At 40.1% G+C, this 14,587-nt stretch overlaps 1 protein-coding gene across 1 annotated transcript in view; it reads right to left on the bottom strand.

The window, feature by feature from the left end:
- Nucleotides 1-11,532: 11,532 nt before the first annotated feature.
- Nucleotides 11,533-14,587, bottom strand: part of LOC128811625 (vitellogenin-1-like) — a 43,078-nt gene continuing 40,023 nt past the window's right edge. The window contains exon 36 of the mRNA XM_053985381.1: nucleotides 11,533-11,651. Within this exon, the coding sequence (XP_053841356.1) occupies nucleotides 11,533-11,651 (119 nt within the window). The remainder of the gene's footprint in view (nucleotides 11,652-14,587) is intronic.

Here is a 14,587-nt window from a genome sequence, read left to right as displayed (position 1 = left end):
GTGCAGTTCCTAGAAGGTTGCCCATTTGTTTGGTGCCAGAGCAGACTTTCCTCTAGAATGAGGAAAACATTTCCTTCTATTGAGGAAGGTGCTCAGGCCTTGTACTCAAGCACATCAGCTGAGGAGAGCGCAGTTGTACTCCATTTCTGGCGTACTTTTTTCCCTTTAGGGATCACCATACTCTGAATACACAAGTTGTATGATAATTTTTCACCTTCTAAAAAGTTAAGATATGCTGAAATGATATTAATTTTTCCCCTTCTAAAAAGTTATGATATGTTGAGATGATATTCATATTCCTCAAAGAGTAAATTGTCTTCTGTTAGCAGAGAAAAAGACAACTTTGGAAAAGTAAGGGCTAGCGTGACTTGCTGCATCCAGCCCAATCCAGAACAGCAGGAGTCTACCCACCCAGCTGAGGAGTTCCCTAGAAGGAAAAAAATATTGTTCATATGTTTTTGGGCAATCACCTTCTACAAAACTCCCTCTATTTTTTTTTTTTTTTTTTAATTTTCATTAGGGAAAGGAGACAGGGAGTGAGGTATGCTGGCTGTTAGAGGATGTGCTGTCTCATTCCCTAACACCTGCACACTGCTGGCTTAAATGTGAGCAGCTCCTCATGTTCCACTTAAGATTCTGTGGGGGCACTTGCAAAACCTCTCCAGAGCTTTTCTTTCCTGGGCCACAAAAGCACATCTTTGTATGCTTGGTGAATCTAATTCAGGAGGGAATAAGGTTTAGTTACAAAGGCAAAAATTTTGCTCTAACCTTAAGGGCTTGTGTCTCCTTTTTTTCCCCTTCTGTGAACATTCATGAAATTTTTGTAAAAAGAGACAGACATTAGGGCTCTGTACATACCTTGTGTGGGTGTAAAAATGACACACAAAAAGAAGGATGTAAAGGATCACAGGTCAGAATCTTTAAGTGGCATTATTTGTTACTTGCATCTGTAGACCTGCTTTTGGGCTAATACTGGGTGATTAATTAGATGTAGTGGCTGGATATAACTCTGAAGTGACCATCTACAGGGGGGTAGCTGAGAAACCAGCTATGAAACATGGTGACTCTCACACCTGACTGACATGACTTCCCTTAACCTGTGGGAAGGGCTCCCAGAAGCTGAAGCTCTTGTAGCAAAATTTAGACTTCAGGTCACATTACTGCTTGTTTTTGAAGTATGCTTTGAACAGGAAGAAAGCCTAGCAGGGAGCAGATGATAGCCCATGTTGGCAGGAATGAATTAATTTGTTTCTTACACTTGTGTGAACATTGGCTTCAGGAAGCAATGTCTGTTCCCACTGCCGTGGCATGTCCTTGGTGGCCATGGGGACCACTGACACACTCAATAGGTTCAGCTTATCAAGCTGAAACATCTTGAAAGTAGCCAGATTTTTTTTTTTTTTAATGTTCTTGCATTTCTGTTCTCTCTCTCCTTATGTTTGGGGGATGTCTGGCTAAGGGATGGTGCAGAGAGAGTAATTTCAATTCTCATTCTGTTGTCCCAAACTCTTTCTCTGAAGGCAATAGGCTGCAGTAGTGGATGAATAGTTCTGGTGGCATTAGCCCACCTGTGAACTGTTTCCTTAAAGCCACTGGGTGTCCTGGTGTCTGCCTGCTGTCAGAGGGATGGAGTTCATGTGGGAAGGGTCACCAGACCCCCAGGAAAGGTGTTGGTTGAAAGCAAATGTCATCAGCCAAACTGCACCCATGTGGCCCCATTGCTGGTGTGACGGCAGGGGAGCAGCTAACACTTACAGTCTCCTCAAAAAATGCCTTAGAAATTATCTTCCTAAGATTTTTAATTTGCTTTTGTCACAAAAAGCAAGGCTAGAAGATAGTTTGAGAGCTCTTTAAGCTAAATCCTTTTGTGCCTTTCTTACAGATGCAGGTAATTGCAGAGAGATTTGGGATCTGTCTAAGTCAGATCCTGCCCATTAAAAAATACATCTCAGTGTTGGATTTGACATGCAGTGTTGACATCCTTCTTTCTATAGTAAGTCAGATGATATGTTTAGCAGACAGCTACTTTGACAACTTTCCTTCTGAGAAGCTAAAGGAGGAAAGTACTGAAAATTTCCTGTAGCTTTTGACATTTTATGTGCTTGCTGGGCTAATCTTTGTAAAATCCTGATGTTGTGAGGTCACTTACTGATACCAGAGGCAAATGCAACCCCAGAGACTGCATTTCATTACAGTTAGGGACCTCCTGTTAACAAAAAATATTGCCTTGCTTACATTAAAGGGATCTTCTGAACTTTGATACCAATTCTGCAGGATCTTTCTAAACCTATCATTTCTTTCCATTAGAAAAATCACCTGCACAAATCTTTCAATAAATTATCAAATGAATACTGTTTTCTCTTCACAGTTTAAATTATATCTTGAATGATTCCCTACACAGTTTTCTTTACTTTCTCCTTTCACTTTGCTGCACTGGGAACTACCTTCTGTATCTTGAATAGCTGAATAGTTAAACACCCATATTATGTGCTAATGACTAACTCCACATACAGACCCTGAAGCCATTATGAAGAGTTATTGAACAAGACTTGAGCTGCCTATGTGCTCATTCAGAATGAGTTGAAAGACAGACGAGCCTTTTAGAGGAAGTCAGTCTGGATGTCTCATTGTTTCACCTCCTGCATTAATAGGAAACACCTAGAGTGGGATCTCTACAGTTACTTGAATATCTGAGGAGAGTGTTTTGCCTGTTTGCAGTTATAAAATTTTTTAGGGACATGTGCAATGAAGTGTCCATGTGTTTTGGGAAAGTTCCAACCATGAATATTTTTAGTGTGTCTGACATCCACGTCTCTGGTAGAAGATACCATCACAGTATCCTTTCTGAAGGTACAAGTAGGCCAAGAGGTTTCTTCTCACAAAATCAGCCATAATGAAAACGAATTATATATTAATGTACAGGGATTTCTTTTGTTTAGTGGCTTGGTCATGTTTGCCCTCTAGTGGCAGTGAGTTTGCAGCTGATGGACCCCCGGAAGTGGCCAAAAGGAGCAGAGAAACGAACGGATTTTATTTACCTCTGTTGCTTGTTTTGTGGTTCTATTTATCAACCTCTGCTGTGAGCATATATCTGTACAGGGAAGGCTTCCTTTCACCTAGAGTTGAGTACACCTATATCCTGCTGCTCCATTCCCTCAAGGGTAAAACCATAGAGGAGATCCCCACGTCTCTTACCTAGAAGGTAAATGCAGCAGCAGCTGGTAGGAGCAGAGGGGGCTGCAGTTTGGTTTCCTGAGGGTTTGCTATAGGAATTTGTTCAGCTTGTTGGGACACACTTGGTTATGTAGTGCTTTCCTGACAGTCCTGCTTACTGACTAACAAGGGAAAAATAAGCCCTACAAATAGCATAATGCAGAATTCAGGAAAAGAGAAGAACTTAAAGTAGGAAAGGCCTTTTCATAGGAAGAAATCTTCTGGGGAGGGAAGAGGGTAATGAAACCCAGTAGCTGTGAAATTGCTGTGTGATCACCAAGCAAGAAAAGCGCTTGGTTTGTCATTCAGAAAAAATTATTGCAGTTTTCAGTCTTGAGACATTAGAATAGTAAGGCAGATTCTGCCACACACATTTTATTTCTCATATACTGTTTTAAAAGATCTAGCAATAATTTTGCAGCAGAAGCAACTTTTTTCCTTTCTTCCTTAAGTGCATATTGATGTGGAGGAAAAGAGCAAGGCTCATGTTTTCCGTGTTAGTGCAAGTATAGAGGAAATGGTTGACATTTAAGGATGATGTAATGAGGAAATTACCAGGTATTTTCCTGAGGGGCTGACTCTGGGTGATCCCACTCCATCTGTATTCCTAAAACCTATGACTCAGGGCCACTGGGTTTTAAAAAGCACTATTTATCATGTCTTGATTGCCTTAGGATGAAGTGCTTGTAGAACAGTGGAAGTGTAATGAAAGCCTTATTGGATGAGAGACTTCCCAAGCTAAAATATGAGTTTTGGCAGCTTGGCTAAACAATTACATTTCCAGCTAGCAGTTGTGAAAATCTCACACTGTCTCCAGCCCAGAGGTTATGCAAATGTAAGCTGTTGTGGCACTGCTTGTCTCTTCTGCTCCATATGGAGCTGCTGTTAAAAGGGGACTTGATGGCTGGAAGCAATGGTAAAGGGATGGACACAATTACAGGAAATATTTCTGTTGCTGTTATGGGGTCATTCAGGCATAGATCCTGATCATTGATTTTAGGACAAATCAGATGCATATATAAATAATTAAAAAACCTCCTTTAAAGTGAGACTTTTAAGGAGAAACAAGCTCAGGAAGAGCAAAAACTTACACATTTCAACTACTCTTTGGCACCATGCTGAAAACATGCAGCAGATGAGTGAAAGTGACATTCAAATGTTTGTACTATAAAGGACTTACCCCTAGAATTGATAATAGAAGCTGTATAAGAAATGAGAAATCCTTCTTAATTATTTTTATATTTATAATGACATGATACAGAACCATACTATACTTTGAGCTATAATTCTGCTTGGCCAGGACAGGGTTTACTCTGTAGATGTTCGTTCATGTAAAGCTGCAAATTTGGTAGAACACAGAGCACAGAGCTTTGCCTGTGCCTATAACCTAAACCCCTTTAATTCAGCCAGTCTGTCCCTACTCATTAAGAGAAAGCTGAAATGGGATACCAAATGATGTGCAAAAATTTAGTGCTTTGAGCTTCGTATCCTTTGAGGAATATAAATGAAATAAATTCATCACAGCACATCTGAAAAGCTCCTTTGTCCCCTGCCTGAGTGAAGAAGGTGAGGCAGAGAGCAGGCTGCAGGTGCTGCAGAAAGAACCCACTTCCAGGGCGGTTTGGGGCTGTCACACCGCGCCTCGCTCTGCGCGGGGGGGACGTCAGCATCCCAGAATTTCTCATGAGTGGAGCAATCCATTTTGTCAATCTTCCAGCTGGCCAAAAGGTGCGGGCAGTGCCAGCTTCCCTGTCTGCCTGGTGCTAACCAGCTGGCCCTGGGCAAGCTTAGGAGCCTGCAGAGCCAAGCTGCAGGCAGGAGGCAGCGCAGGGGAGTTGGCTGTAGCTGGACTCGGAGTTGGCAACCTTACCCAGCCCGGGAAGCAGTGTAACCCGTGTGGCTGCAGCTGGGGATCTGAGCACTTGGCAAAGGGGACAACATGCCTGCCAGATTTATTTTGGTCTGTCAGGCAAGGTCACCAATTAATTCCTCTGGAGCATTTCAGTTTGGTTGCATTAGGATTTTCCAGTGTGAAGCTGTAGTGTTGTAGAGATTGATGCCCAGCTTCACAGAGGAAAGAAAAAGACTTAGATACAATGCATGTGCTTATACTCAAGACTGAAATCCTTAATACTCCCTTCTATACCTTTAAATAGCGAAGTCTTTCACTGCCTAATTTTCACAAGCTGTAGAGCTCTCCAGCATCCTAAAAAGCAGCCTTGCCTTTGCTCAGAAATGGTGGAAAATCTGCAGGGCTCAGCGCCTTCTCACACATATGATATGAAAAGCATCACACAACTTGCTCTTCCCTCTATGCTCCACCTGTGATTATGCTTATGCCTATTTTCATACACTGATTTAACAGGTTGAGCAATCATCAGAGTTGTGAGCCTCCTTTCCTGGCCCACCCTCCTCAGCTGTGTTTCAGAATGGGCAATGCATGTCCAAAACCTAGAAGGTGATTGCAGGTACAGAAGCCTGTTCCCAGGGAGCCCAGGGCCCTGTGAAATGGGCTGTGTATGATGACATCTTCAGCATTTCCTACTGAAGTCTTGGTAGGTATCAGGCTGGAGGGAAAGATGCCTTAGATCCCACCTGAAGTGCTTTACTCTCCTTAATAAGGGAAGTGAGTACATTGCTCTGGGATGAGTGCTGTGCTCTGGCTCCAGACACAGGAAAGTCAGGCCTTGTAATGCAGAGTTGGAATGCCAGAGGCCACGGGGGCACCATGACTCATGGTGCAGATCAAAAGGAAGTGGTGTTATTTCTCAAAGGTGAAACATTCCGAGATACTGATGTATCTCTGCATTGAGTCTGCAGGAATGTAGGCAGGTTAATGCCACAGTGAGACAAGCACTTGTCTGCCAGTTCTAGCCCAGCCTGAGCCTGTGTTAATCTCTTATGGCCATAGTGAATCTAATCTGTATATCATCCCCCAAATCATGAATAGATCTTGAATAGTACTAGTTTTGTTTCCACCTTAGAAGCAGGAATCTGAGTAGAATGTTAGCTTATTCAGCCCAAATTCTTGTCTCTGTTTTTTTTTTTTTTTTTTTTTTTTTCTGTAATTATCTTTTTTATCAGCTGGCAAAAAACAAAGCATCAAAGCAGCTCTAATTAGAGTAAATTCTCAAGCACATAAGAGACAGATATGACCACAGTTACACTAGGCATTTAAATATTTTTTCCTATAATGTCTATAAGGAATGTTGAGTTACTTTTTCTTGTGAAGGTTAAGAAGATACATGGAGGAAACAATTAAAGAAAAATGGAGATAAGTTTGGGGGAGCTAATCACATAATTTAATGTGTTTATTACCATTTACTCTGTTTTGAAATTAATTTCATTCCCAAGAAAATTTTAAGAGTCATAATTTAAAATGTTCTGAAGCTTCAGTATGAAAAGAAACTGTGATCATTTTTCCAAGTGAAACAAAACAGAGATGTGGCAAAAACCTGAGGATTATTATTTCAGCACCCTAGTTTAACACGATGCTTGTTATAGTGACCCTTGCAGAGTTTATGCAGGACTTGGGGTTTGATGGTGCAAGTCTCCAATTAGTATTTTTCTCCAAAGCACTCTCAATTTGCCTAAAGACCAAATGCATCAAATATGGCTTTTTAGTAAGAGGACCCAAGTATACTTGGGTTAGCTGCTACTGTAAAAATTTTGACTTAAGTATGCAGATGGCAATTGCAGTCATCCAAAATAATCCATAGAGGTTTTGGATGTTCAAACTTGGATGTTCTGGGGCTTGAACTCCAACCTTGCCAAAAAACAACATCACTTTACAACAACTATGGTGTCACATATGCCCCTGACTCAGCCTGTTTGTGATCACAGACAAGTGAAAGGCACTGCAGAAGGAAAGTCCAGAGAGGAGAGGGAGCAAGTTTGTAAAGCTCCAAAATCTTCAGCTCACTGATATTTTAACCTGGGCTACAATGTGAATTCTGAAGATGCCTGAATAGATGGGGCATGGTTCAGAGCTGTAGCACTGCCTGCTCTCCCAGGAACAGGGTGAGGGTGTGCTGAGGTGCCTGCATGTGTCCTGACCAGACCAGTGGATGCATAGATAGGGAGGGGAAACTGGGACTGCAGGAAGAGACAGGCTAGAGATAATGAAGGGAAAGCTCTGTGGTCAGATCTGTCAATATACATAATTCCTGCTTATCAAACCCCATCTGAAAGGCAACTTAATATCAGGACATAGAAGTGTTGGCTGTGAATTACAGCTAAGTGAACTGCAAGTGAAAAAAGAGGGATAACTAGATTTTTTTCTGTACATTAAGCCTTTTCAGGTACCAAAATAACAACCTTCTCACACCAATTCAGGATGAACTGTAAGTACTATTTTTGAACAGCTTTGGATTTTCTTAGTAAACTGTTCTTCCAGTACTGGTTACAGTATAATTATTGCCTATCCAGCAATACCAGAAATAAAAATGTCTTATGCAATGTCTTTCCTCTGGGGACAATGTGAAATGGTATTCAGAATAGTACTAAACTGTAATGTACTTGCAGGAAAAAAAATCACATAGTAATCAAGTGTGGAGATAAGAGGGAAAAACATCCCACCCCAAACCTTAAATGGAATTTATGTAAAACTACCTAGAATATATCAGACCTATAAAAAAACTAAAGGCAAAACATTTAAACCGTTGTAACGAAATAGAAAAAAAAAGCCAGTAGATGGCATGAGAGACCTTGAGATTGGACATAAAACTCAGATGGCCACTAATAGCTACTCCAGCAACCTTCTGAGCCGTCTCTGGTTTTAGACCTAACTACTATATTTGCTAGATTCCTGAGGCTTCTTATTCATCAGCTGCACTTAGATCTGCACAGTACATTTATTTTTAGGGACAACTAAAGTTCATTTAATAACTCATTCAAACATGCTGAGTAAAAGCCTAGCTCTGTTGAGTTTAACCATTGGCTTCAGTGGGGTTAGAATTGAAGATGGTTTTTTTTTACATGCTCATGCTGTGGAGCTGGCATTTCATTTCCAGGAAGGTCTGGTATGAGTAGTTTTGTCTTTTCCTATCACACTGCAGGTCCTTTCTCTGGAGCAGAATGATCGTGCTTTCCTGAGAGTCACTGTGTCATTTAAAATTAGTGAACCAAAAGAGCCAGGTCTGATGGACAAAAGGTTTGTTGTCTTTGTCTGGGATATAAAAGGCTGTGTCTCCAACAGCCTTTTTGCCTATCTGTCTGTAATAGCACCATCCAATTCTAGCCTTTTAGGAATAATCCGCTAAGTTTTAACCAAAGCTGACCATGAACAAATTAAGTATATTGTTTTGATTTTTTCCAAATGTATGGTTATTTTACAGTTGGATGAATCGGAAAATGAAAACCTTCAACTTAGCAATAAAATATACTCATGTGGTTAGGAGATCTAGTGGAAAAATTTACTTTTCATTTCTAGAATCACTGAAGAACTTGCAAAAGACATATGGGACTATAAATTCATAAGCATTTCTGACTCCATCAAGTAGGTAAGTAGTCATATCTTTCTGATGCAGAAAATGAGACACAGAAATCCCCAGCCTCATGCAAAACCACATTACAGAGCTGCAAGGGCAGGATTAGGACACAAGCCTGGCTTATGCTTAGCTCTGCATCTTTTTTCTGACACTTAAAAAAAACAATACTAGAGTATCAGAATTGCAAGATTATATTACTTGGTTACTGCACTAAAGTCCAGAATTCACTAATACATACAATTGAGAAGCACTAGGAATAAAAAGTGGAATGCATAAAAGCTCAGCCTGTGTAGTGCACATTTTAATACTCAGTGGGGTACATAGCTTTGGCTTGCTTTATAAGATAGGACAGGCATGATTTCCAAATGAGGTTTAAATCTGGACTGCAGATATTCTCCCAGATGGGTTGGAAATGTCTGTGTGGTGCATTAGAAATTCCAGAAGGGCTTTTTCACACTTGTACAACTAATGTTCTTAATTCCTTTGGCAAAATGAGCTGGTTCTAAGTCTTTTGCTTTGCTTTGCACACTACCACCTCAGGCTTTTCTAACGTTCATTACATTGTGATTTTACAGCTGCAGTGAAGCCTTTCAGGCGGTCAAAGGCATTCAGCTGTCTCAGCGAGAGGGCAGTAATGAACAGGAGTTGGACAGAAAGGAAAGCTGCCCCTTCCAAGTGGAAATGAGAGCTGTGTCCCACCCATGCCCTGTGCAGACCAGAGAAAGGTCTGTGCCGGGGCTTTAGCAGCCACTGCTTTCCCCCGGGTTGAGCCTGCACCCCGGCCCAGGCTGCAGTACTGGTGGGGTGATGGTGAGTGAATTTCCTGCTCCGGGGGGCAGAATTTCTTCTCTTACTAATGGCTCTTTGCTGTTACTAAATCCCTGTTTTAGTAGTTGAGCATGAAACTTCATTTTTCTTCTTTCCCTACTACCTTTGTCTTATCTGAAGTGGCTGCCTGGCAAAAGTTTCTCTTTTGTAAACAAGCGGATTAAAGAGAGAGGTGTTGGATTAAAGATGACAGTCTGAGCCTATGAAAGTCAATGTCAAATCTCCCATAAGCCACAGTGAAAACAATACCAGCAAGAAAAGAACTCTCCAGGTGTAAGACTAGTGTGATTTTTAAGGGAAAGTGGAATGCAATATTAGCCTCTTGTTTGAGGCTATCTGTTTTGCAATCTAGCACTTCTGATGAGTTAGTAAAACACAGCTTTTGTACAAGTTGTGAAAGCTTTATTACAAATAAAAATACAGAATAAGAATTCATGTTACTGGTCTTAGTTTGAAGATAAATGCATGAAAAAAAGCTGTTGAATAGAGCACTGACTATTTACATATATTCTCAAATACAATATACAAATGAAATTAAGGCTGGGGGAGAAGAAAGAGGCAGGTAACTGCATTTTGCCTTTGTAGGTAATCCCCAGGAGAGAGGCTTGAGGAAGAGGCAAATACCCTTGCCCCAGAGAATGCATCAGGCATCTGGTTTGAACAAACTTGTAATGGTTTACTTCTGGAAGTAATGATGTTGTGGCTGTACATGGAGAGAAACCGGGCCTTTTCTGAAAGTTGGTGGCAAGCTGCAACTCAAGAGAGAGTAAAAGGAATAGCTCCTTACACTGCTCTTGAAAGAAAAGCACTGTGAAGTGTTATGCTGCAATTGTTCAACTATTTAGTTTTCAATCATCCTTCTGATAGATCAGTTTTTAGTTAGAAAGAAAAGTATTTTCTCTAATGACAGTTTCCTGCCAGAGCTTGGGTTCAGCTGCACCTTTGCCCACGCTAAGGCTTCTCTTGGAAGAGTGTGCTGGCTGCTATTGACTGCTGTGGAAAACATACCATGGTTCAGTGCATGGCTGATTTGTGACACAGGGTGAAGAGATATTGTGCCATTGCTTGGGGGTTTGAAGGTGCCTCCTATTCCTGGTCCCCTGGGGTGGGAGAGAATTACCTTTCTGCACAGTGAAAGCTAGCAGATTGACTCTTCACTGGTTAAACACAGTCTGACTGTCCTGCTTGTATTTTATTTTAGCTTTATGATGCTATTGATCTTACATATCTTTCTACATATTGCTTTTTGGAGTATTTGGAATGCTACTTGATGTATTATTGTTCCCTGAAGTTTTTGAAGCCATCATTTTCATAAATATACAATAGGAGATGGTAAAGCAAAAAAAAAGTTCCTATTCACACGTTTAGTTAGTTCATGAAGCAACAGCACATCCATTGAAATTTAAATGAAAATGGGGACTGTGTCACACACTATAGCTCTCTGGAAAGCTACAGTGGGAGTCTAGCAGTCCAATTCATTCCTTTGTAGAATGTACTAAGGCTAATGGTCTTGCTGGGAGTAAAATATATTTTTTTGCAGAACGGTTCCAGGAACAGACGTTGCTCTTTACCAGAAAACATAAAAGAAAACAAATGCTTACTGTGTCTTTAGTATGCTAAATATGAAATTCTTTGCACAATGGAATGTTAGCAGTAGCCGTAATCATGTTTTCCTTTCATCACCTAGTGAACATAATTTTAAGAGCGGACTGCTGTAATTATATTGCAGATAAAAGGGAGCAGAATTTCTGTATAATATTATAGTTGGCCTGATTGTTTTGTTGATAGGGAAAAATAAAGAGAGACCACATGAATACTTATTTAATGAACATATTTATTAAGCAGTGCAGACTGTACATAATGCATTTGACTTTGCAGTAGACTTATTTTCTTCAAGCACCTTTCTTAATATTTTACTACAGCTATTATGTTCCCTTCTTATCTGTCCAGCTATTCAATTATTTGTGTAGTATGTCTATAGCACAATGCCAAAACGTTTAGCTTAACTACAGCTGCCAGTGCAGGTACAATCAATGTCAGCATCCACAGACTCCACAACATCCTCAAATGCAGATTTCTTATCGCTGCTTTTCTGCCATTCCAACAGGCTTACAGCAGTTTCTGTCAGAAGAGCAAAGCCATTGTTAACTAACATCAAGCAAATTAACACATTTCAAAGAAATACTGTTTTGATGGCTGTCAACTCCCTCATCAAGTAAAGAATGAAATCCTGCCCTCACGACTGACATCTAACTGACTCATTGACTTGGAACAGGATTTTCATCCATGATATAATTACTGTAATACTTCCCTAAACCCCAAATGAATTACATTTCATGAAGCACAAAGACAAAAGGAGGCTGTGGACGTGCTGGAGGTAGCCCCTGTCAGTGTAAGACCACCACATACCGCTCCAATCAGCAATCACTTCTGTTAGTGCTGCATATCACTGGGTATTTCTGCTGACTGTTTGTCGAAGTTCATTTCTGAAGGGTAAGCCCTTTGGAGAATTTTCAGAGGTTCATAAACTTCTAATTAAAGTTTCCCATATATTGTGAAATCTGGCAGAGAATTGTCAGTTGCAGTATTAACCTTACCACACTGCTTTATCAACAGCAGCTTGAATAAGCCATATTCCTTAATGCTGAAATAATCTAAATGGAATAATGTTATTCATCCTCCCAATAAATATTCCTAGCTAGTTGGAGGTTTATCATTGCATCTGGAAGATTATTAGGACATCCATTTAGATTAAGTTTGTATAATGAGAATGTGTAAAGCTTTTATAATTTTCCATTTGTTTTATTCCTTAGTTGGACAGTACATTTCTAACATGCCATCCCTCATCACAGGGAAATATGGACACTGCTGTATGCATCAGTCATCAGTCATCTTCTGAAAGGTTAACACTCTCCATGGCTAAATTACTGTCCAACATTAAGTGCAGGATTTGATAAAATGGATAATAAATATTTCCCAGGAAGATGCTGGAGATGCTTTTTAAAATGTACATTATATTTTCAGGTTGTGAAATGAGAAATGCTATAAAATGTCTGAATTCTGTTTTTTATATACATTATGCCTCTTACTCTTGGCACACTATGGGTCTGAGCACATTCATATCCATGTAGGAAATTATTTCCTTGTAAACTGGATTGTGGCTGAGTAACTGATCCCCAGGTGTAGGCCTTGTGGCATGTTTGAAATATAAACCAATATGTGGACTTAAACTTGGAGTGATGCCTGCCTCAGTCAAGTTCCTAAGGGCACAGTCTGGCTGATTTGAGGACAACAGGAGAAATTATGCATTCTTGTACTTCATTTTATCCTTGCTCCACTGGTGACAGTGATGGGGTCCTTGAATTTTGAAACAGCAAAATATCATCTCTGAATTCTCATATAAAGAGTTGAGAAAAATTCTTTGTCCTGTTCATGGCATGGTCCTGGATTGAGAAAGGTGAAGATTTCTACTGCTTCTACTACTTCTCCAAGTCATTAGACAAAGAAAGAAAAAGGATAGTTTTTAAGTGCTGGCCTTGTATTCCTATTGATCCTTAGCCTAAGAAAAAGTAATCAATTTAGTAAGCTAAAGAACGATAAATGGCATCTTTTTTCTTCCTCCTCCCTCTCCTGCTCTTTTTTGTGCTTCCTCTTCAGGATAAATAAATAAACAAACAAACAAATAAGGCCTTGGTTAGAAGTATTGCAAGCAGACTTCCCAGTCTCTGCTTCAGTAAAGGAACAAGAGAAGCCTGCAGTTGCTCTGAAGGTAACACTGGCTGCAACAACTAACATATTTTTTTCTGATTTTCTTCTTTTCTCAAACAGTTTTGTGAGAGTGAGATATCTTTATTATAGCCTAATATTCTAAGGCAGTGAGTGGTCTGGGGTTATGACACTTCAGAGATACAGACTTGGATACACAATAGAAATCTGTGAAACATGGATATAACAAGATTTTGGAAGGATTTTTGTAGAGGGTGGGTTTTTCTATTTATGAAAGAATGTATTTATTCTCATCTCAGGGAGCCATCAGAAAACTATTAACGCTCTCTCTGTGCTACTTGTTGAATAGGCTGTTGCAGGTCTTTGACTATTATAGAGAGTTCCTGTCTGCTTTTCTGGGCTGATTCAGCACATTGCAGATATTAATATCCCAAGCAAAGTGCAAAGTTCTACACAGATGTTTAAATTCAGACATAAAATACCCTGTCCTTTCCAGTACTATTCAACACAGGGGTGCATTGGCTCCAGTGAAACTACACTGGATTATCTCAGCTAACAATGGATTTGGCCAGCAATGGTTAACAGAGAACAAACCATTTCAATAGATACTCATAGATACTTCCTAATGGTAGATCTCCCTGTAAGCTATATAGGTAATTAATTAAAAGACTTAGGAAAGAATGCACCAGAAATATCTGTAGGTTCCAGGTTGGATTCTCCTTTCATGATTACATAACTTCAGTGTGAAACTGTATTAGACAGTGCCTCATATCCTGGTATAAATGAAATGAGAAAAATGTTTGTGTTCTTTTGTTTCTTGTTTTTCTTTTTTTCAATCTGGGGCATGAGTATGTGTGTATAAAATACCTTAAAAACCAAACCATTTTCTGGAACAATCTACAGAAACTTCCAGCAATGTGTTTTTGCTGATGTATTGCACAGTGGCATAGCATGGCAGTCTAATTACAGCACTCCTGTCACACTACCTGACTGACTTTCAATTGCCTTGCCTGCCCTGGTCTACACAAAATTGCAGGCTGTAACGTACATAAAGAGACTCAGTGTTGCTTATCTCAACTTTATGGAGATCCTGAAGACATGACAAATTTTATTTTGTGATTTTATTGATTGCTGCTGCCCCTTTTACCTCCTCAAATGTTTTTCTCAGATGATGCTACTTGCCATCACCTAACCTGGCTTTTAGCTGGCCAGCACTGTCAGCAGTTCTAGCAAATACTAATGGGATTAAAACCAGCAGCTCAGAGAGGAGCCAGAGCAATACAGGTCTGTGCATGGCTGTGCTGTGCTTTGTTCTTTCGAGTGCTCTGACA

The sequence above is a fragment of the Vidua macroura genome, chromosome 9, assembly GCF_024509145.1.
Source record: "Vidua macroura isolate BioBank_ID:100142 chromosome 9, ASM2450914v1, whole genome shotgun sequence".
Taxonomy (NCBI): domain Eukaryota; kingdom Metazoa; phylum Chordata; class Aves; order Passeriformes; family Viduidae; genus Vidua; species Vidua macroura.
This window is presented reverse-complemented; position numbering and strand designations above follow the sequence as displayed.